At 48.6% G+C, this 23,243-nt stretch overlaps 1 protein-coding gene across 1 annotated transcript; it reads right to left on the bottom strand.

Annotated features, from left to right (window-relative positions):
• Window positions 1-310: 310 nt before the first annotated feature.
• On the bottom strand, window positions 311-22,078 carry MGST3 (microsomal glutathione S-transferase 3). Its single transcript, XM_035010062.1, has 6 exons — window positions 21,970-22,078; window positions 6,483-6,605; window positions 3,949-4,022; window positions 3,327-3,384; window positions 1,238-1,310; window positions 311-561 (listed from the first exon to the last, which is right to left on the bottom strand). The coding sequence occupies exons 2-6, from the start codon at window positions 6,597-6,599 to the stop codon at window positions 425-427; spliced, it is 459 nt and encodes a 152-aa protein (XP_034865953.1). The 5' UTR covers window positions 6,600-6,605; window positions 21,970-22,078; the 3' UTR covers window positions 311-424.
• Between the last annotated feature and the right edge of the window lie 1,165 nt (window positions 22,079-23,243).

Raw genomic sequence — 23,243 nt, 5'->3', positions numbered from 1 at the left:
AGAAGCAATCTTTAATAGAAATTTTAAAAAAAATTCTTGTTGTTACCATACGTGTTAACAGCAAGTGATAAGATAATCTTATATCCCAACTCAGGCTAAAAGACTTTCCTTCTTTGGGCCCCAATTTTTCACAGCTGTGGCATGATTAGGAGCATATTACCACAATCAGACATTTCCCCAATTTCACCTAAGTAGATATCCTCTGGCGGGGTGAGGAGGGGGCTCAGTATCTGTCACCTCTCTCATCTAGTAGGAACAGGCTATTTGCTTTAGGTAAAGACTCAAAAAACAAATCAGCAACAGAGTCAGGTTTAGGTATGAGGCTAATGCCAGGTAAGTTTTTATTATATTTAGAAAAAAAAAATAACTGAAAATAAAAGTAAGTCACTCAAAATGAATGAGTTTTTAAACACCCTCTAATTCTTCAATGGCAGCATTTGGACCCACCGTCCAAGCCAGTTTTAACCCAACCAAGATGCTGGAAGGCAGAGCACACCGTTGTGCCCATCAGGCCAATGAGGGCTATGGAGCCCAGGGCTCCCCGACTCCGCTTGCTGGGCTCTGAAACAGGAGAAAGAGCAGAGGTGACTAGAGGTGCCAGAAGGACAGTGCTGTCAACATCCACAAGCCGTTCTAGCAAGGCCTCCGGGGTCGCCCGTCACAGACTAGTCTGAAGAGGTCGACCAATGTTTGGCCTAAAGCTGTCAGTAATTTAGATACCGCATGCCAAGAAATGCACCACAACGCTATTATTTGGACCTTAAGAGGATTGGGGGTTAATAATTAGAGCAATTTTGCTCCAGGACCTTTGGGAGTGTTCCCCCGCTTTCAAGAGGTAAGTACAGCCAAAAGAGTCTTTCTCCCCCTTCTCTCTCGGGCACACCATCTATAGTGGTGAATTAAGAGCAGGAGCTCCAGAGTCAGGCTGCCTGGGTTTAAATCCCGGCAGAGCCTGACTTGCCCATCGATAAAGTAGGACATACTATCTACATCACAGAATCGCTATGGGGTTAAACAGCATACCCCAGGACCTTAGAGCAGCGACTGACACATAGAAAATGCTCAGTCAAAGTTTAGTTTTGTTACTTTTCAAAGGTTAGTAAAAAGAAGGAAGATAGCAGACCTTTCACCTAACTATCAAGTTACTTCCCCTTTTCTTAAAGCCCTGCTAAGAAGAAAGATAGAGTGGCATGGGATTTTAAATTTGTTTCCTAGGCAGACGTCCCGATGTACTCACCTCCTGTGTAGTAACCATAAGCATAAAGAACCCGTCCAACAATCCAGGCCAAGCCCAGGCCAGAAGCTACACGCTAAAATAAAAGGGCGAGGTCAGTAGTGGCGACCAAGAAACAGCAGATCTTCAGTAACATCTAGGGCTGATGACACAATGTGCTACCGAAACTTTCGTGCATATGGTAAAATGCTCCCCCACCAAAGTTAGGGTGGATGTATGTTATTTGTCTCAGGAAGATCAAAGATGTGTGATTCTCCTATGAACTGCTCGTGGATGGTGGAGGTGAGGGCTGACCTTCCGGGTGGATGGGGTTGGAAGAAACCTCCTGGCTTGCCCCGGGGAACTCAGGTGCGGGCGCACAAGAGACGGAGAGGGAGACGCAGGCCAGGGGGTCGAAGGATAGGCCCCAAGAGAAACTGACCCCAAGGCAGGACTGGCGGAGAAGCCTGGCTGTCTCCATGGGCCTGTCACTGCATCTCTCAGTGAGGCTCCCCCCCACCCCCCCGCCCCCCGGAAGGGGCTCAAAGCAGGTGGTGTGGCGGCCCGCACTTGGATTGAGGGGCTCTGCCAGAGAAAGTGGGCAGAGCGTGTCATGCTGGCACCCCAGAATATGCGGTCTTGGAGGGGGGGATGTCTTCCCCTTCCCATGACCCTTGAGAAGAGAGAGTAAAAGTTAGGCAAGATTGCGAGTCCTACGTGAGCACCATCCCCGGTGACCCGTTTGGTGAAGAGGAGTTGGAGAGAATGGGAGGGGGTGTGGGCTCGTGAAACATCAGGCACCACTGTCTCCAGGTACCTTTGCAATTCATCAGTGGCGCCACGGGGGATAAGGTTAGTACTTTAGGATTTGTTTGTGTGTTTAGTTGATTTGGGGCAAGGTTAACGATCAGGTGTGTGAAACCACTGAAAACAAAAACCCCAGGCCCGTAAGTCACTATCTGCAACCTGGTTTCTGCCAGGCCGTGCTTGGCCATCATGTTGCAGAGTTACCGCCAAACCTAGGCTGTCCCCAGAGTAGTTCATGGAGTATTTTAGAGAACTCAGCACAAGGAATGGTCCTCTAGGGAAGACGGACAGGAGAGGGGATGGGGGTGGGGAACGGCAGGGGATGCCTAACTAGAGGGACCAGCTAGTCGTGCTTTATTTAGGTCAGGTATAGTGCAGACCACCTCTCCGGTCCACGAGGTCATGGCCCTCATGGCTCACACGGCCCTGTGGTCTGCCCCCGGCCTCCTGCCCCCCACGGAAGCCACGCTGCCCTTCTCACTGTTCGCTGGACAGACCAGACGGGCGCCTGCCGCAGGGCCTTGCCCTCGCTCTTCGTCCGAAGACGTCTGGCCATCTGCGGCACTTGCTCCCCACCTTCTTTAACTTTTGCCTCACGGTCACCTCAGCAATTGGCACAATCCTCACCTGACCTCCCCACCCACAACGGTCCACCTGCCCTGCTGTGTCTTCCTCCGTGGCACGCGTCACCGGCTAGCGTACCGCATGTACTACATGTACTTAAGCGCTCACAGTCTGTGGCCCCAAGGAACAGTAAACCAGTGTCTTGGCCTGTTTTGTTCACCGTTGTAAGCCGTCAATGTCTGACTATGGCAAATGAGAAAATTACGGACACGAACCTTCTATCAGACAGACCTGGGTTCAAATTCTGATTCTTCTACTTTGTTACGTCGCTGGCTGCTCCTGGGATGGTTACACAGTATCCAAGAGACTTCTCCTGAGCTATAACAAATGGGGACAGTTCTACCTACCTTAAAGAACTTTGTAACAGGTAACGGAATGACATTCTTTTAAATGGACATTGAAGATGTTCGGTAAATGTCCATTTCCCGCTTTCCTCCCTAAGAGCTCAGTGAACTAAATCCAAACAGATGGGCGCCTGGGTGGCTCAGTCAGTTAAGCGTCTGCCTTCGGCTCAGGTCATGATCTCAGGATGCTGGGATCGAGTCCCATGTCGGGCTCCTTGCTCAGCAGGGAGCCCGCTTCTCCCTCTCCCTTTGCCCCTCCCCACTGCTTGCGCACACTCTTAATAAAATCTTAAAAAAAAAAAAATCCAAGCAGATGAAAACCCCCTGGAAAAACTTACCGGATGGTAAACACCTCCAACAGCTAGGAAAAATAAGAAGGGAGGATACACTTCCAACCTGGAATAGACAGAGACCTTTTTTAAAAAAGTGCCCCACTGATGTGTGTCTACGCCCCTTACGCTCTCACTTGCTGAGTTAGACACTTGAGAGTAAAACTAAACATCGAGAGCAGGGAGAAGCCCCACCACTAGGATCCACCCTCTTTTCTCTGCACGGGATCAAAGGTAACTCAGAGCACACTGCGCACAAGTCCGCAGCTCTAACGTGCCCACGAGGAAGGTGGTGGAGAATTCAAGTAGATTTCCTTCCAGAGCTCACAGCCGCTCCCTCCCCAGGGCTGGGACATTCAATCTCAGCTTAGATAGGATGCACCTTGCAAATGCTGTCAAAGGCCAATGCAACTTGAAAGACATTTTTGAAAAGATTATCCAGAACCCCACTAGTCTAACAACTCTGAATATTCAACCTGTCCACAGACATATTTTTTACGACCCTTTTAGGGAGGTGCCCGTGATCATCATCCCAGCTGCTCTTCAGCAAACGGAGTACTAAAGACCGAGGTGCTGGGCAGAAAACACACACTCTGCAGACGTCCCCAGCGCCCTCGGGGCCAATACTCACGTGTTCTGGTGGGCGCGCTGAATGCAGTTGAAAAGGTGCCCATTTTCAGGGTCCGTGCTGTACATGGTAGGATACTGTGAAAACAATAGGATGCTGTGGATCAAGTTGCCAAGAGCAGCATTCAGTGTTGAGTTACAGTCAACCTTAAAGATAATCTATCCTCAAGCATCTTCTACTTTACCCTTGACAGATGATCACTTTCTGCTTAAATACTCACAGGGAGGTCTCAACTCTCAGAGGCAGATTCAATGTATTTCTGTTAATATCCAGTCCTAAGAATGTACATCTGTGTCACGGCTGCACAAGGGAGGGAGGCAGCTTGAGCCAGACTCCGTGCCCTTGACATTGTGCCATGACTGCTGGGTTCCCAATGCATCACAAAGACACCACAGGGAAACAGCTCCTTCCCGAGAGCTATCAGACACCACAACCTTCTAAGATTTTCCTTAATGGGAGAATAGAAATTGAGTGTGTGAGAATTTTAATGGATGTGTCCATTTAAGAAAAAAAAAAAAGGAAAACCAATATGAAAATTTAAAAAGAAAAGCTCTAGTGAGAGAGTCTATTTATAAGTTGCTAAACAGAAATAGACATTTAAATTGGCTCACCAGGGACAACCTCAGTAATTATCCCTTTTAGATTAGCTGGAATGAAAGGAAGCATTTAATAGACCTTCTTTTTCTTTTTTTTTTTAAAGATTTTATTTATTTTTTAGAGAGCGAGCGAGAGGGAAACAGCATGAGAGGGGAGAGGGTCAGAGGGAGAAGCAGGCTCCCCGCTGAGCTGGGAGCCCGATGTGGGACTCGATCCCAGGACCCTGGGATCATGACCTGAGCCGAAGGCAGATGCTTAACCATCTGAGCCACCCAGGCGCCCAATAGACCTCCTTCTTATGTCTAACGTCTAAGCCCAGGCTAACCTCAGCACCACACGTTTCTTCTTTACTTGGGAAACAGAAAATCACCTTACGACATCATTTTTAAAGTGGCACACCAGGGAAGACTTGCCATCTCACTCTCTCTCTTTTTTTTTTTTTTAAAGATTTTATTTATTTGACAGCGAGGGAGACAGCGAGAGAGGGAACACAAGCAGGGGGCGTGGGAGAGGGAGAAGCAGGCTTCCCGCTGAGCAGGGAGCCCGATGCGGGACTCGATCCCAGGACCCTGGGATCATGACCTGAGCCGAAGGCAGACGCTTAACGACTGAGCCACCCAGGCGCCCCGCCATCTCACTCTCTTTATTTAGTTGATTTTATTACTTATTTTTAAAAATCGACACACATTGTATTAGTTTCAGGTGTGTAACATAATGACTTGATATATGTATATGTTGTGAAATGATCACCACAATAAGTCTCGTTACCATAGTTGCAGTTTTTTTCTTTTGATGAGAACATTTAAGATTTGCTCTCTTAGCAACCTTCAAACATACAATATAGAATTATTACAGCTGCCATGCTGTACCTTGTAGCTTTTATGTTTTTTTAGATTCCACATATAAGTGAGATCACAGGATATTTATCTTTCTCTGTCTGACCTGTATCACTTAGCATAATGCCCTCAAGGTCCATCGATGTCACAAATGACAAGATTTCGTTCTTTTTTATGGCTGAGTAGCATTCTATCCTATATATACCCCACATCTCCTTTATCCACTCGTCCACTGATGGACACCTGGGTTACTTCATGTCTTGGCTATTGAAATAGTGCTGCAATGAACATGGGGGTGCACATACTTTTTGAGTTAGTGTTTTCTTTTTTTTTTGGATAAATACCCAGAAGTGGAATTGCGGCATCATATAGTAGTCCTATTTTTAATTTTTTGAGAACCCTCCATTGTTTTCCAGAGTGGCCACACCAATTTACATTCCCACCAACAGTATGTTCCCTTTTCTCCCCATCCTCACCAGCTTTGGTTATTTCTTGTCTTTTTGATCATGGCCCTTCCCCACCAGGTGTGAGGTGGTATCTCACTGTGGTTTTGATCTGCATTTCCCTGATGATGAGTGATGGTGAACACCTTTTCATGTCCCTGTTGGCCATTTGTATGTAGTCTTTCGAAAAATGGCTGGTCAGCTCCTCTGCCCAGTTTTTAATTTTTTTTTTCTATTGAGTTGTATGAATTATATATTTTGGAAATTAACCCCTTATCAGATGTATGGTTTGCAAATACTTCCTCCCATGCAGTAGGCGGCGCTTTTCATTTTGCTGGCAGTTTCCTTTGCTGCACAGAAGCTTTTTGGTTTGATGTGGTCCCGCTTGTTTACCCCTCGTTAGAAAATAACACTCTTCCTGGCACATAGCTCCAGCCAAAGGCTGTGCTGTTCTCGTCCCAGCATAGCTGGTCTTTCTACAGAAGAGACCCAGTGAAATCAAGATGGAGACTGCTTCCCAGTAGGGGCCCCCATTTCCTGCCTTCTTCCTGCCCGAAAGGGGCAGCATTTCGAGTAGGTGTGGTTCTCAGACTGCCAGTGCTGGCCTCTAGCTTCTCACCTCTCCTTCCGCTTGCCTCAACAAACCTAGGTTCCCACTCACCTCCACTTTGTACTTCTTTCGGGCCTTGGAAACGTTGATGGCTAGATGAGCTACCATGATGAAGCTGGCAGCGCCGGTGAGAACCACAAAACCATATTCCTTAGAGAGGACAGCCATGCTGCTCTGCAGGAAGAAGGCGAAGACGTCAGGGTACCACCCAGCACCACAGGCACCCACGGTAGGAGGCCTGCAGCTCGGCGCTGCACCCCCTGCAAAGGTCTACCTACAGGATCACAAAGGTGGGAGGAAACACGATGTTCCGAAGAGGCAGATGCAGATGTTACTGTGTATCACACAACAGAATCGAACCGTTATTCAAGTATGCAATGTACACGCAGAAAAGTGCGTGATCATATCGTGTGTTCTTTCCCGATGAACATTACGTTTACAAGATGTAGCTACACCACGGCAGTAGGCATTGCTGGAGAGGGACACAGCTGCTTAAAAACCATAGTTTCGAAAAAAAGGTTAACATGGCAAAATTCTAAAGGATATATTAAATTAGAGAGTGAGAGAGAGAGACCGAGGAGAGAGGTAGGGAGGGAGGGAGGGAGAGGGAAGCAGGATATGAAACAGTAAGTATACAATGATTCCAAGTTCTTTGTGTGTGTGTGTCTGTTGGCATGGAGGGGGCGACACTGAGGACAGGCACCTCGGGACTCCCTTTGATCCTGGGGCACATACTGGTATAGAAGGTAGGAGACCTGGTTCTAGTGCTTTGAAAGCAGAGCCCAGCTCTGGAGCCTATCACATTGCTAAGAGACCCGGCTCTGGGCAGCTCTGGGGAGCCAGGATGCTCATCGAATTCTCACTTCAAAACCAGCCCTGTGACATGTTCTGATGCCTGCAACGTATTTTGAAATGCATCAGGAAATGACAATACAAACCAATACAGCCAAATGTTAATTATGGAAACCAGGTGGTGGCTATAGGGATGGTCAGTATATGATTCTTCCAGACTTTCTGTATATTTGAAAAATTTCATCATAAAATGGAGAACAAACGAATCTCAGCATTTTTCAGTGTTCTGCAATTTCAGCTCTTTTAACTACTGTTCTGCCCCAGAAGGAAAGAAAAGAGAAGAAACAGACTGGCCAGCAAAGAGAAGAGAACTTGGCAGGTGGGAGGAAGCCCTCATCATTTCAAGGTAGATCAGTGCTGCCCCTCCAACCGCTCTGAGCTTTGGTCACCGGACAGGTGAGGCAGGCGGGACATGGGGAAATAGTCATGGTGCTTCCCGAGATCCTTACTGCCCGCCCGCTGTGTGCGAGGCTTCCACGGGCCAGCAGCTCCTGAGTCTCTTGTGCTTGGTTTAAAATGTCCACCCCTGCTAACTGGCTCACTGCAATCTGTCCTATAAGCCCAGGAGGCCCCCCTGCCCCAAAGTGTTTCTCATCCCCTGCACGAACAACCCAGCAAGACGGAAGATCCCTATTTCCAAGAGTACCCAGAGGGTAAGGCATGTTCCCAGGGTCCAAAATGGAAGGCACCAGAGCTGGGATTCACATTTGGATTCCAAATGGAGAGCTGATGTTGGGGTCACAGCGCCTTTCTCAGTGTGGAATTTGGCACCAGAAAGCAGCTCAGTTCTTTAAAAGTACGCTTCCCTTAGGTCTCAAAAATGACATTTAGGGCTGAAGTCCTAAAGTCTGCCCCTACCCCCTCACGATCCACAATAATTCTCCCCAGTTTCTCCTTCATTCTTCACCCTGAGCTGCATCCCAGGGGCGCCCAGCCCACCTCGCCCGGGTTGGGGGGCGGGAAACACTGCAAAGGGCTGTGGCTGTGACTTAGCACACCAATGGCCTCCTGGCCACCCTCTCCCCACCGTCAGGAACGGCTGCAGAAAGCAAGCAGTCTCTGGCTGCCCCCCCCCCCCCATCTCCCTGTGCTCGTTCCCTTCTAGAATTAGTTGCTTCCTGAAATGTAGAAAATCAGCTTGGGGAGGTAGTAGTTATTGAGACAAAGATATAGGGTGAATTCCGAACACCTCTTTGAAAAAGCAACGGTTGAGCCTTCCAACCTATGTGATGTCCCTGGAGCTCAACAACGTTTGGCCAGACAGGTCACTCAAAATGAACCTGTCACTCACTCTGTCAGAAGCCACCTGTTTAAGGACAATCAATTAAGCGCACCTGGCTTAGGTCAATGTTTGCGAGTCGGGAGAGTCCTAGAGCGAGAGCCCATTTCCAGACCCCAGCCTCCGAACCGGACGCCAGGCTCCCTGGCAGCACGGGGTCACGCTGTGTTTGTGTAGCACTTTTCAGCTCACTTTTCACCCTCACAAAACTCCCATTAGCTTCCCCTCACAGCGAAGGAAATGGAGGTTCACGTAGAGGAAAGAACTAAGGAAGAGCAGGTTTTAGAATTCCTCGCCAAATACTCAGGCACAGGCAAAATTTCATGGCTTAGTCAATGCCCTTGGTTTTTCTGGTTTGTACGGACTTGGGGTAGGAGAAGCTAAGTGGCTAGACAGAGAAGTACCTCTTTTTTTTTTTTTTTAAGATTTTATTTATTTATTCATGAGAGACAGAGAGAGAGACAGAGGCAGAGGGAGAAGCAGGCTCCCCGCGGAGCAGGGAGCCCCATGTGGGACTCGATCCCAGGACCCTGGGACCATGACCTGAGCCGAAGGCAGACGCTCAACCGACTGAGCAACCCAGGCGTCCCGAGAAGTACCTCTTGAGTAGATGTTTCTGCTGCAGGCAATGAACACTCAGGTGACTGCTCAAAAATGTACAATCTGAAATTAGCATTTACTACTGAGCTCCTCTTCCAAAGTATATATGTAATCTGGGAGGTTAAACCTGTCAGACATTCACACTCTAGTGCAAGTTACCCTCGCTCCCACTTTGCAACAGTAATGGGTATTAGGGAAAAGGAATCTGGGTATGGGCAAGCAGAGCCAGGAACAACAAGTACCTTTGAAGGGCAGAGAATATACAGTAAGGGGGACCCAGAGTCCAGTGCTAGAGTGGGTGGTTTGCAAAAGACCGAACAGCTATCCGTGGGACAGCGAGTGTGCTCAGACGGGGGGGGGGGGGGGGGGGGTGCCTACCTCCCTGAGCCTCTCCCTGCAGGAGCCCTGGACACACCTGCAAAGGCACTAGAACAAAGGCCAGGAAGCCGCCTGCAGGAGGGGGAGACAGCCCTCCTTGACCCCGTCACACTCCCATGTGAGGAGTCCTGCTTCCAACACCGTAGCAGTCGGCGCTGCCCAGCTGGTGTGATCCATGCTAAACCAGAGACGGCAGCCAGCGACAGCAGCTGCTAAGTTCCCAAGGGGGTGACCGCGTTCGGCACCCGCCATGCCAAGCACAGAGCGTGCCCACAGACGCCTGTGGAATCAACGAAGCAAGCCGTCACTCCAGGCGGCTTTCCCGAATGACACCTCCAACCAACATAATGCTTGTCACCTGGCCCCGTGCCCGGCATGAAGGAGGTGCCTAAGGATCCCTTTTGTTCCCCTCAAAAGTGTCTACTGAAACCTTTGAAGCAGAGAAAGAGGAGGTCAGAACACAGAAAAAAAGCTCTGTCACCACAGCTGTTGAAAACATGAATCCAGTAGGGACTGGAAAATGGTTTAAGGTTTGTCCTTTCAGGAGAGAATCAGCTTAATTCAGTCAGCGATCCAAAAAAAAAAAAAAACTTATCATTTGCTGAGTCCTTCTGAGGAATCCAGGGCAAAGAGAGGGACGGTCCCACCCCTTAAAGATCGGCCTTGGTGGGTTCGGGTGCAGGTGTGCGCACTGGTTAAGGGGAGGCAGTGCAGATTACAGATGCCAAACCCTGGAGCCGGCAGATAAGCTTCCCGGGTGCAGGCTTCCTCAGCTCTGGCACGAGCCCTCATTGGGCTGCACACCACATTTTGTTGCTTATATACCTGCTCTGTGTTACCAGCAGCCCTTCTATCGACCCAAGAAGATAAGGTGCCTTGGGGGTGGGAGCTCTGCCCTAGACCTTGGTCTCTGGCATGGTGCCAGACACACGGCATGTGGTCTAACAGCTCCTTTGGAGCTCAACTTCCAAGGCACCTCTAGAGTCCTCTGCAACCCGCCTCGCTGTATTTTGGTGTTTGTTAATTGTCACACTGTTTTCGAGGCTGGTCACACTCCAGCTGTGTCCATGAGCAGTTATAATTTGTATAAATAGAAATGTTTTTAGGTACCTATTTAAAAGTACCTAGTCTGCACTATTACACAGCGGTGGGAAAGTGTAAAACAGAACCATCTGGAGAAGAGCCCAACAACGGTAATATTCTTTACATCGTTCATACCTTTTTTTTTTTTTAAGATTTTATTTATTTATTTGAGAGGAGAGAATGAGAGACAGAGAGCACGAGAGGGAAGAGGATCAGAGGGAGAAGCAGACCCCCCGCTGAGCAGGGAGCCCGATGTGGGACTCGATCCCGGGACTCCAGGATCATGACCTGAGCCGAAGGCAGTCGCTTAACCAACTGAGCCACCCAGGCGCCCCCGTTCATACCTTTTGATTCATTAATTCCACTGGGCAGCTAGCTGGAGGTAATAATCAGAAACTCAGATTTGGTTCAAAAGACATTCACTTGAGCACCATTTTTTTTTTTTAATATTTTATTTATTTATTTGACAGAGAGAGACACAGTGAGAGAGGGAACACAAGCAGGGGGAGTGGGAGAGGGAGAAGCAGGCTTCCCGCAGAGCAGGGAGCCCGATGCGGGGCTCAATCCCAGGACCCTGGGATCGTGACCTGAGCCGAAGGCAGACGCTTAACGACTGAGCCACCCGGGCGCCCCACTGAGCACCATTTATAACAGCAACAACAGAAACGGCACAGTGGCCAAGCAAAGAGGACTAATTAAATAAATAGTGCACCCATAAAATAGAATATTGTATAACCATTAAAAGTGGTGTGCACACAATTAAAGATGTTGAAAAGGGCTTCACATACAGCATGTTAGGTTAAAAAATTTTCAAAAAGTGGGGCGCCTGGGTGGCTCAGTCGTTAAGCGTCTGCCTTCGGCTCAGGTCATGATCCCAGGGTCCTGGGATCGAGCCCCACATTGGGCTCCCTGCTCTGCGGGAAGCCTGCTTCTCCCTCTCCCACTCCCCCTGCTGTGTTCCCTCTCTCCCTGTGTCTCTGTCAAATAAATAAATAAAATCTTTAAAAAAAAATTTCAAAAAGTGTACATACAGTATAATCTTAGTTTTCGCCATAACAGGAAAAATTTTAAAAGAAAATATCAAAATCATAAACATAATCATTTCTAGACAGGTGAATTGTACACTTTCCTTTGTATTTTTCTATAATTTCTATAAAATCATACGGAAAGTGGCCTGACAATAGTTAGGAATTGAGAAATCAGAGGAATAGCAATATATTGTGATGGAACCAAATAGTCAGTCATATGTGACTTCCTGTCACTCACCTGCTCTGTGCTCTTTGTAGCTAAGGATGCAGTTTTGGAATGACACTGAACTCCAAACCCGGTTCTCACACTTCCTAGGTGCGTGTTCTTGGGAAAATTCCTCCATGTGTTTTAGTGGTCTCGGCCTCCTTATTTGTTACATGATGACCTTGGTGGTACCCACCCGCCCCTGTGGTTGTCGCGAGGAAGACACGGGGACAGGGATGGGGACACTGTATTAGTGCCCAGCATGATGCCTGACACGTGGTGAGCACTCAGCAAATGTTACGGATCGGGTTATATTACGTGTGTTAACGTGAACGGTCTCTGCCCTGATTCAATTATAAAAGGGGATGTTTGAATGAATGATAATATACATTTAAGAATTTATCATTTAGAACTGCTATTTTAACACCGCAAATGAAAACTTGGAACTATATATATTCACTTCTTTTTCTGAACTCCTAGCCAGCCGTGCTAAAGTATCCGCCAAGCAAGAGTATTTAGGAGGACGCTGGTTTCCAGTGCTGACCATGGAAATCAGCGAACTGCAGTTACCGAAACCCCGAAACCCGCACTGTGGCCAGAGATGCTCATTCACCTGCTTATTCAAGTTTACTGAGCACCTGCTGTGTACCACTCACTGGGCCCCTGGCTGGAGATGAAGAGCCCAGACTCTGGTCCCTGCCCTCATGAGGCTCATGTTCTACTGGAGGAAACAGGCAAACAAGTAAACACACACCCAATTCCAGATTTTCCCCTTCATAGCCATGATCAGAAACTAGATACAAACATACCCTACAAAATGAAAGTGAATGTATTGGGGAAAGGCAGAAATAGGACAGAAGGGCCGCTGCCTCCCCTCCCTTCTTAGTAGTTGCAGGGGTGTATGCTTTCAGTTAACCGTTTCCTGGCCGTCTTTCAACTGAAAGGATATTAAGTTGAAGGTTTAAAAGAAACTAGATTTTATATTTAATTTAATTTCCTTGTCACTTATTTAAGAGTAGAGATCCTTTTGGAAATGTTTTTACTCCTAGCAGACTTGAATATTGGTTTTTTTTTTTTTAAGATTTTATATATTTATTTGACAGAGAGAGAGATAGCGAGAGCAGGAACACAAGCAGGGGGAATGGGAGAGGGAGAAGCAGGCTTCTTGCTGAGCAGGGAGCCCGACGTGGGACTCGATCCCAGGACCCTGGGATCATGACCTGAACCGAAGGCAGACGCTTAACGACTGAGCCACCCAGGTGCCCTTGAATATTGTTTTAAGATTTGTCTCCTCCTATGGAAAGATCCACAGGGGTAGAGACAGCAGGAAATCTGGAGTCAGATGGATGTATGTTTAGACACTGCCTCTGCGAGCTTGGGAATGTTACCCAATTTCTCTATAAAACAGAATACTAACTACTTACTTCACAGGATGATTGGAGGAATTAAAGGAAATAAACTAGGGGCACCTGGGTGGTGGACAGTTAAGCATCCAACTCTTGGTTTTGGCTCAGGTCGTGATCTCAGGGTCGTGGGATTGAGCCCCGGGTCAGGATCCGCGCTCAACGCAGAGTCTGCTTGGGACACCCTCTCCCTCTGCTCCTCCTCCACACTCTCTTTCTCTCTCTAAAATAAATAAATCTTTAAAAAAAATAAAGGAAAGAAACTAGATAAGCATCTGGTATGAACACTTAATAAATGTTGGCCCAAATACGAAGGCATATTGTAAATACTGGTGAGTGTGCATGTCTGCCTACTTAAGTCATACTTGCTAAACAAGGAGATATTGATTTTTCCTACAAATCAATAAGGTGCTCTGACTCAGAAATTAGTTCTGATTCTGTTTGAAATAGATTCAAATTCGGCAAAAGGCTGGTCGAACTTAGATTCCCAGTGTGGTCAGCATACTGTGTCTGGGAGGGAGTCAGTTTTCTAGTGTGGACAGCATAATGTGTCTAAGAACACCTAATTCACTGATTCGACCACGACATCAAAGCACTTACTCTACGCCAGGCACTTGCTGAGGGGTGGGGGACACGGCAGTGGACAGGACGGGGTCCCCGTCCTTAAGGCACCGACATTCTAATGAGGACAGAAGACTGATAACACACATGCCAAGGTGTTCGCTAACACTCCAATAGCAATCATACGGCCCGGAATAAATGTATCAAAGAAATATATGATACATTTAGGGGCGCCTGGGTGGCTCAGTTGGTTAAGTGTCTGCCTTTGGCTCAGGTCATGATCCCAGGGTCCTGGAATCGAGCCCCGCGTCGGGCTCCCTGCTCAGCAGGAAGCCTGCTTCCCTCTCTCCCACTCCCCCTGCTTGTGTTCCCTCTCTCGCTGTCAAATAAATAAATAAAATCTTAAAAAATATATATGATACATCTAAACTCACACAGTGTCATATGTCAATTATATCTCAAGACCAGGAAGACCTTGCTGCAGTAACATTTACACTGACACAAGAATGAGGAAGAAACAGCCACACGACATTCTGGGGCAGAGACTATTCAGGTCAGAGTACTTGCACGGCAAAGTGAGTCCTTGCACAAAAAGAGTACTTGCATGGCAAGTGCAAAGGCCCCAGGTGAGGACAAGCCTGGCACACTCGCGGGACAGAAAGGCGGCTGGTGTGGCTGGGCCCCGCGGACGGTGGGAGCACTGGGAGACAGGGTTAGGGAGGACAGATCCAGATCACGAGAGGGGCTTTACCAGACAGGTAACAGTCAATACTGGCTGCTTCTCCCGGCAAGGGACTAAGAAGAGGGGCAGAGAGGAGGAAAAGGTGCGAGACTGTTAAGTCTTAGTAGAGGAAGCGTCACTTCCCAAAGGGAAAGGTGTTCGGCCAAGCAAGCAAGCATCACCGTTAACCAAGATGGCCCTCTGGGCGGACTCAACTCTTACACATGGAAAGAGCTTTCAAGGTGCAAAGGGAGCAGGATCAGTACGGACCCCAAACGTAAGGAAGAAAGAGCTCCAAATAGGAACCAGTGGACACCTCTGCCAAGATGCATGAACAGACCAAGAATATACTCTTGACTTTGGTGAGGCAGACCCTTTGACAGCCGGGTTTTAGGGGAGTGGGAGAAGGTGGAAGCCCCCATGCTGAGGGTTAAGAAACAAGTGGGCTGTGAGGCAGGACATCTCAGGAATCGCTCCCGCGGTCCAATCCTGCCAGTATGGGCCAGTGCAAGTCCTACCCCTTCCCCCATGATGCCTGCACTCCTCACTGACCCGCGTGGGCTGCAGGCTTGCTTTGAATGTGTGCACGTTTGTTCCAGCTGATGGGTTAGCTATTCTAACATGCACTTGAACCCTGGTTGATGAAAATAGTACACATCTCCAAATGTGTTGGGGACACAGGATATGTCTCCTGCTTACATTTTCTATAGTAACTTTCATGAAGACAGAAACACAATACAGTGCTGTCCCATGTTCCAGGTCAGTGGTTCTCAAACTTTAGCATCAATGTCACCTAACATGTTTGTTAAAACACACCCCATCCCTCAGAGTTTCTGATCCTGTAGGGCTTAATGGGGCCTGGGAATCACCCTTCTTCCTCCCTCCCTCCCTCTTTCCTCCCTTTTCCTTCCTTCGAGAGAGAGAGAGAGAGGGCAACTCTTAAAGCAGGCTCCACACCAAACTAACTCCTCATGGAGTTTTTCAGCCCACATGGCAGAAATAGCAAAATGGGAAATAATATCACCACTACATCCTGAACACCTCCTATAAGACCTACTGCTTCTCCCCTGTCAGGCCCACGGTAGAGTTTACATCAACAATCCCCACAGCGATCCTATGTGGTAGTTAGTATTATCATCCCCATTTGACAGATGAGAAAACTGAGGCAAAAGGAGTTCAGCAACTTGTCTAAGGCCCCACAGCTAGTGAGTGCAGAGCTGGGGTCTGAACACAAGCCGACTGACCCCTAGGTCTAGCTCTTTGCTACTACACCACCCTGCAGGGTTTGCCCCATCACCCAGGAGTTAGATTACTTCTTCCGCCAGCACAGGGAGCGATGAGGAGAAATGCTTTTGCAAAACTCCAGCTCCGACCTGAGCTGCACCCTGGGCTTCTACCGCAGGAGCAAAGCGGGGGGACAGAGCCCAGGCACCAGAGCCCAGGAGAAGGGAGGGCTGGATCCATAATCTTTGGAATGCTTTACATACAGGATTCTGTCATCTGTGGAAGACTGTTTTACTTATTTTCCACCGTGAATGCCTTTTACTTCTCGCCACCACTTGCCCTATCTCGCTGGCGCAGGGGTTCCTTCAGTTCCAAGAATTACCCCGTACACTTCCTGAGCCACACACACCAGAATACTCCTGGGGTGAAGCTCTCCTTCACTCTTTACTCAAGTCTCTCTCGGCTGCCAACAGTAACTCCCCAGAGCACAATCAACATTGCACAAATGGAGTAAAAGGCAGGCTTTATAGATTTGAGCACTTGCCTCCAGTTATTACTTCTGAGCCATGAAGTTACATCAACTTTTCTTTAACTAAATGAAAACAACTGGATTTTTTAAGGGAGAAAGGATTTTCACCTTTCAGCTCTCTCCCCTCACACAAGTAGATAAAAGCCAAGCTGGACAGTGGTCACCCCCTACTTCCTTCTGCAAGATTGTTCTCCTCAAACTGTCCTGCAATTTCTTAGCGGTGTCCTTTTTTACACACCCAGGAATGGAACAATGATAAAGCACTCAGAGAATGACTTGCAGCCGTTCCCTGAGGTTTCGTTAAAATTCTTATCTGGCTCCCTGTGCTATTCATCTGACCTTCTTTATACATGGTTCCTTACTTTACGTGGCAAAACCCACCATTTTCATGAGCCTGACACAAGGACGGTCACTTAAAGGACTGGTCTGATCGTCCCAAATGGACTTCTGAGTCCCCAACATGGAAGGTGGTTCAGAAAACTCTGGAGTTGTGCCGGATGTCTACTTAGATCTGCTTATGGCACCCCAGGGCAGCTGCCCAGCCTCACTTCTGCCTCTAGCTGTTTCTACAAATGAACGGTCCTCACAATCATCTCAGGGAGGGCAGTGACCCTCATGAACCCATCTAGAGCTCAAAGGAGAAATTTAAGAACTCGGAGGGAAGCCGCACAAAAGTAATTCCCTGTTTCCATGACGGGAGAGAAAAAAGAATCACAGGACTTCTTTGTGTCCAACCTACATTTTCAAAATGCCAGTTCTGGCCACTTCTTCTTCTTCTTTTTTTAAAGATTTTATTTATTTGAGAGACAGAGAGAGAGAGAGAGTGCGAGCGCGCACAAGTTGGGGAGAGGCAAGGGAGAGGGAGAAGCAGATTCCCTGCTGAGCAGGGAGCCCAACGTGGGGTTCCATCCTGGGACCCCGGGATCATGACCTGAGCCGAAAGCAGATGCTTAACTGACTGAGCCACCCAGCCGCCCCCATTCTGGCCACTTCTACATGAAACAGATTACGAGATCCGTCTGAGTGTCAAAGTTTCACATGACAGCTAGATTTTTTTAAAAGTGCGTGGACATTTAAGAGAAGGAATAATAACCCAGGTGAGGAAAAATGACTACTCCCCACCAATGCGTTGCACATTTGGTAGATACTTCTCCAAGGGCTAAAAGTGAAAAGTTAGCTAAATAGGCATACCATTATTTATCTAGCACTTGATCATTAACTCAGGGAGGCGAACAGCAGAGGTAGGTCAGCGACTGGTACATCCCAGGACCTCACATTCTTTGATTCCTCATCAATGTTCCTGGCAGAACACTTGGAAAGCAGAAGCTAACAGTTAGAAGGGTAGGGGATCTGTCCCTTTAAGAGATAAATGTGATATAATCCAAACGTATTCAGCTTTATAGATTCTTTCTCCCTCTCCCTCTGCCCTTCCTGCTTGTGCTCTCTCTCTCAAAAAAAAAAAAAAAAAATTCAAGTTCCCCCCCCCTTTTTTTTTTAAAGATATTTATTTATTTGACAGAGAGAGACACAGCGAGAGCAGGAACACAAGCAGGGGGAGTGGGAGAGGGAGAAGCAGGCCTCCCGCGGAGCAGGGAGCCTGATGCGGGGCTCCATCCCAGGACCCTGGGATCATGACCTGAGCCGAAGGCAGACGCTTAAAGAATGAGCCACCCAGGCGCCCCTCCCATGTTGTTTTAATCCCAACACTCTGGTGACCTGTCAGTACTGAAAACAATTAATACCTAACTGCATGCCCCAGCTGGGAGTGGGAGAGGACAGGACCAGCATGATGCCCAAGTTCATGGGAATAGTTCTGCCTGAGTGGAACTGAGTCTCCCCTGGAAAATACTGGTAATTCAGCTCCTCAGGAATCTAGGAAGGGTGGACTGTAACATGACGGTGTGATGACAAACTTTCCCAGATTCTTGACACACAAGGCTCTATGGGGTAAGAGGTGTGTTGGCACCTCACCTAGGAAGCCGGGGCCATGCCGGGCCCGAGGTCCCAAGGGATGTGATCCCAGCGACAGGCTGCAGGACATTGCCCATGGTCTGAAGGCACCCACCTCAAAGGGCAGGAGAAAGAATGGGGAGAAGCCGTGGGATGCAGAAGAAAATAAAAATCACATAACAATTCATTAAATGGAGCGGATTTGATAAAACCGCTGCAGGACAAACGTTTTACCTAAATGGAGTGCTTGCCTGAAGTCCACACCTACTATCTTCCTCAGTATTGCCTTGGGGAATGGTTCCTTCCCTGACGTATCCCCTGCTCCACACCAGGCACCACGCGAGGCGGCGAGGTGCGCAGGGCACCAATGGCGATCCAGACTGAGAGCCAAGGTCCTGACCCTCCAGAAGACACAGGGACGTAGAGGGAGACGACACAGGAGGACCATGAGACAGGACAGTAGCAGATTGAGAGAAGGGCTCTGAAGGACATCAAGTGATGTGGGAGAGACACACAGGGAGAGAAAACAGTGAGGACACGGGAGCCGGGAAAGGGCTTTGCTTGTGTAAGGAAGAGAAAGGACACCAGTGAGTCTGAAGGGTAGAGACTAGAAGGGTATGTGCAGTGATACAGACCAGAGTGGTAGGAGAAATCAATTATTAGCACTGTTCTAAGTAGCTCACTAGTATTAACTGCTCACAGCATCCCTATGGTATCTTATTATTTCTCTTTTGCAGATGAGGAAACGGAGCATCCGAGAGGTTTAGTAATATGCCCAAGGTCACGCAGCCATCACAGAGGAAGCCTGGACTCACACACAGCCAGACAGACTGGCTCCAGAGTCTATGCTTTCCACCCTTGCTTCTACTGCCTCTGAATGAGATTGGAGAGCAAGTCTGACCACACCTGACCTCTTCTGGAATTTTGCTATCTCCTCAAACTCTCTCCTGAGCATAAAATATATTAATAGGAATAGAGAGCTAATAATTAACTCCAAGTCTGTGACTGATTAAAGCCTGAGAACTTTCTAATTGGAAAGAAAAAAAAAAAAACTTGGAAAAGGTCCAGAAAGTAACTTATTGTTAAATTTCTTTTAATGAGTGTCAGCACTGCAGTATGACAAGAGGAGAGATTCCAGGAAGGAAAAACTTCCTCCAATCTTTCAGGTGTACGGGCTTGCAAGGAGCAAAGCAACACAGAAATTGGCATTTCTTTTCATGTCATGATTTCCACATAACTGTGCCTTAATTGGCATATTACATAGGAACTGAAGGTCATGGGGAAACTAAGCCCTGACTTCCACAAGAGGAAAACAAAACTCTCAAATGAGTCACAGTGGCACTACTTGGATTTTCCATCACAAGAAATGTGGGCAGACTGTATTTAATTCTTAGCAGCTGCTGAATCCTCACCAGGGTATCAGACATTCTGGATGAAAGAACCAGCAGGGCTGCCTGAAATGGGGGGTTTAATTCCTTGTGCTTAGGATGAAGCTGAGCCAAAATCATTTAAGTTACTTTGGCTGGAGAAATAAAATACCACTTATTAAAAAAAAAAAAAAAAGAGTGAACTAAGACACTGAAGTATTAGAACCCGAGTTCCAGTTAATGAACAGGTCAACTCTGGCAAGAACTCAGAGAGTCAATAAGGGGGACTTACAATCCCAAACGATGAAATCCTTAAAGGATTTCCAAATGTTATTTGGAAGGTAGTGCAATTTTCTTATCTCCTCATTGATGTTTTTCTCCTCACAAAGATAGGTAGGTAGACACTGTAAGAGAGAGTGAGGGAAACAGGAATTCTCATGTACATAGTAGTATCCTAGCTGATAACTGCTGAATTCTTTTTTAGGAGGATGGTATACTCACAAGTAGTATTAATTCAACTGCATAAACTGTAGCATTATGTAGAATCTTTTAAACAAACACTGCTTAAAAATACGAAATGGTTCATGGTCAACTGTGGTTGGCAACTGTATTCTGAATATAGATTCAGAATATTTAAATATTAAACAGGGAACAATAGGTTTAAATACAGCTAACTGTGCAGTAGGCACTAAATTGCATTTTGACAGCCTGATTTGTCATCCACTTCATTCCAGATTGCTCCAGGGGCTTTTCAGCATGTCTCTGGATAGTGGGGTAAAGCCCTTCTTTCTTGTTCACTCCCTCTGCTGTCCTCCAGGTTAGGAAATTTCCTTCCATGACTGTCTCTTCAGGACTCTCGGCCAACAGGAGGAAGTCTAAATTAGGGGAAGATTGCCCTTCTCCAGTTTTGTTCCTTAATCTAAGAAAGTCCCTGGTGTACACTTTCTATAGCTGGCTACAGTGATCTTTCTAGTGTATCTGTTTTATTCATAGTAACATCAGTTCAGGAAAAAAAAAATTGCTTGGGAAAGTTTTCTATTTCTGTAACATTGTGTCAGGACGGAAGCTTAACAGAATGTCTTCCCAGGGGTAAAAGGATTTCTTTGGATTTTAGAGGTTAGTTTTCTTTAACTTGGTTAAATTTAACTCCTGTGAGAATAAACATTCTTGACCCCCTGACCAGGATACTGTGCTCTTATTACTGAATTCATTGAACTAAAACATAGCCTTATAACTCTGACCGATAACCTTGGGTGCTTCCCACAAACTGCAGTGATCTACAGATTTCCCAAGAGAAGCCCTGGGTGCAGCTCCCACGCACAGAGGAATCTCAAATCTGCAGCAATTCCACAGGACCACGCCTAGGTCCACAGCTACCGCAGAGTCATTGGTCCCCACAGCAGTAGTGTCCTTCCCTCTAGGACTCCCTTTCTCCAGTTGAGAGATTACAACCCCAACTGTCACTCCTTTCCTACATACACCCTCTTGTCTCAGCTTTTCCTTTACCTCCTATTCCACATTCACTTGTCCCTTAAGGTACAAAGTAGCTCGTAAACTCCTGGTCGGAAAGGAAAGTAACAGCAGAAGCCACAACTTAGGAGAATGACTCACCAATCAGTCTCCTGCCCCTTCCACCTCCCTGCAGCTGCCCCACCGCAGTGGCCCTGGGGCTCGCTGCAGTGACACAGATAAGGAGGAAAATTCTCTGAAATCCAAAGTAGAACCGTACATGGAGAGTCTTCCTCCCTTGCGGAGTCTCCTGCTCTCGGGCAGAGGTAGGAAATGACCCACGTTAAGGGTTCCAGTACAAACCGACAAACGGTTTTATGAGGCAGCAGGAAAACAAACAATTCCCTGGGAGGTTCTCCCGGACGGTTCCTAGCAACACATCCACATCCGCAGCAGGCGCAGGGCTCCCAGGGCACTTGTCACCCATCGGGCCTGCACTGCCCACTGCCCCTGCAGCGTCCCGCCCGCCCATCTTCTGCACCAGAGCTGCACTTGGCAAGGTCGGGTGGGCTCCGGGAGGCAGAAACAAGGAGCGCCCGGGTCTGCACAGCCCGGGGAGAGGAGGAGAGAAAAGGAAGGCACTGAAGGGTTGACCTTGAGAATCTCCCTGAGTTACAGATAGCGAGGTGGGCCCCATTTCAACGCGCCAAACCCACTCCATCAGGGGGAGGATGCAGGGCAGGTGGAGGGCAAAGGGGATGGAAAGGTAGGAGTATACAGACCAGAAAGGGGAAACGGAGCGCCTCCCTATTCATCCTGGGATGGCAGAGGTAGGGGCGGTGCCTAGCGCTGGAGCAGAAGTGCCCCGAGAGCCGGAGCTCCGCACTGCCCGTAGGTGCGGGGACTCACCTGGATCACCTCCGCTCGGCTGGTGCAGACCACAGCTTTGCAGCGAAGTGAGGGTGCCGCGCCCTTGGCCACTGGCAGGGCGGGGCGTGGCCCGGATCAGGGCCCGCCCCCGCCCGAGGCAGCGCGAGACCACGCCCCCACGGCGGGGCACCCGGCAGCCGGGGCGCGCCTCCAGTGTCCGCTCCCAGTCCCTGGTGGTTAGGCGGCGGAGACTGAATTCTCTTCCTCCTCACGGCTGTCCACCCCTTACCCCCTCCTACTCCCAAGTCCGTGTATAAGTCCCCTTCCGTAAATGCCTCCGTGGCCGCCTTCCTAAATTATCCCAGTCAGTTCACACTTTTCGGATTGGATTTGCAGACCAGTAGCACGTCAATAATTTGTCCTTAGCAGGGCCACCGTAGCTTGCTTCCAGGCGCGTGCGCGGCTTGCACGGCGAGTACGCGGAAGTGGTAGCGCCGCCGCGCCGGGGAACGGGGTGGGTTGGGTCCGCTCTCTCTGCGTGTCTGGGGCGGGGAGGCCCGTAGTGTCGTCGATTGCTGCCCTCGCCAAGTGCGAGGATTTAGGGATGTTGGGGCCTGTACGTTTCCCTAGCTAATAGGTACTATTGTAGTCAACTTGCCCGAGAGCCGGAAGGGAGCCCAGCCCGCAAGGCGGCCGCGCCTACCCGCGCCCACCCTCGCCCACCCTCGCCCGCGGCTCCCGCCAGCCGACGAGCTGAGGCCCGCCTCGCGGTTCTTTCTGTGGGAGCAAGACCGCACCGCCCCGGGGACCCACAGACCCTTGAGAGGGTACACAAGCCCCAGGTACGCCCTGGTGTCCAGCCGGAGGCGGTGAGGTCGTGACAGGCCTGCAGACGGGGTCGGCCTGAGGGGTAGAACCTGTTTCTACCTACTGTAGACTCTGCTACAAGAGCCAACCGCCCAAGGCCCCGAGGTCTCCAGTTTTCGCGTGTTTTAAGTGCGTCTCTCTCCCCTTTCCTCTAGATACCCCACGTACTACTACCAACGGTCTCCACCTCTGGATCTCCCCTAGGATCTCTTCGGTGGGGGTACTTCACTCCTCTTTGAGAGAGGGTGCTTGGGAACAGAATGGTTCCCAAGTCACGGTGTGGACAGGTTAGAATCTCGATGTCAGAAGGCTTTAGGCCAGGTATGTTTTCCTCTTCATTGTGTTGACTTACCCATACAGCTACAAGTACTTTGATGGCTCATAAAATCTTATTGCTGTTTGAGCAGTTTTCATTCCCATGCCTTCAACTTCTCCTTAGGTACAAG

This window comes from Mirounga leonina, unplaced genomic scaffold (assembly GCF_011800145.1).
Source record: "Mirounga leonina isolate KUSES-001 unplaced genomic scaffold, KU_Mleo_1.0 Mir_154, whole genome shotgun sequence".
NCBI classification, from domain to species: domain Eukaryota; kingdom Metazoa; phylum Chordata; class Mammalia; order Carnivora; family Phocidae; genus Mirounga; species Mirounga leonina.
Note: the sequence above shows the minus strand (reverse complement) of the source record. Positions and strands in the feature narration are given on the sequence as shown.

Bases quoted from the DNA above. Each gene is read 5' to 3' on its own strand.
- MGST3 (XM_035010062.1), bottom strand. From the start codon at position 6,599: ATGGCTGTCCTCTCTAAGGAATATGGTTTTGTGGTTCTCACCGGCGCT. The intron at 3,385-3,948 runs GTGAGTATTGGC...TGTCTATTCCAG, and splicing joins CAGCGCGCCCACCAGAACAC to GTTGGAAGTGTATCCTCCCT. The intron at 562-1,237 runs GTGAGTACATCG...CTCCTGTTTCAG, and splicing joins TTATGGTTACTACACAGGAG to AGCCCAGCAAGCGGAGTCGG.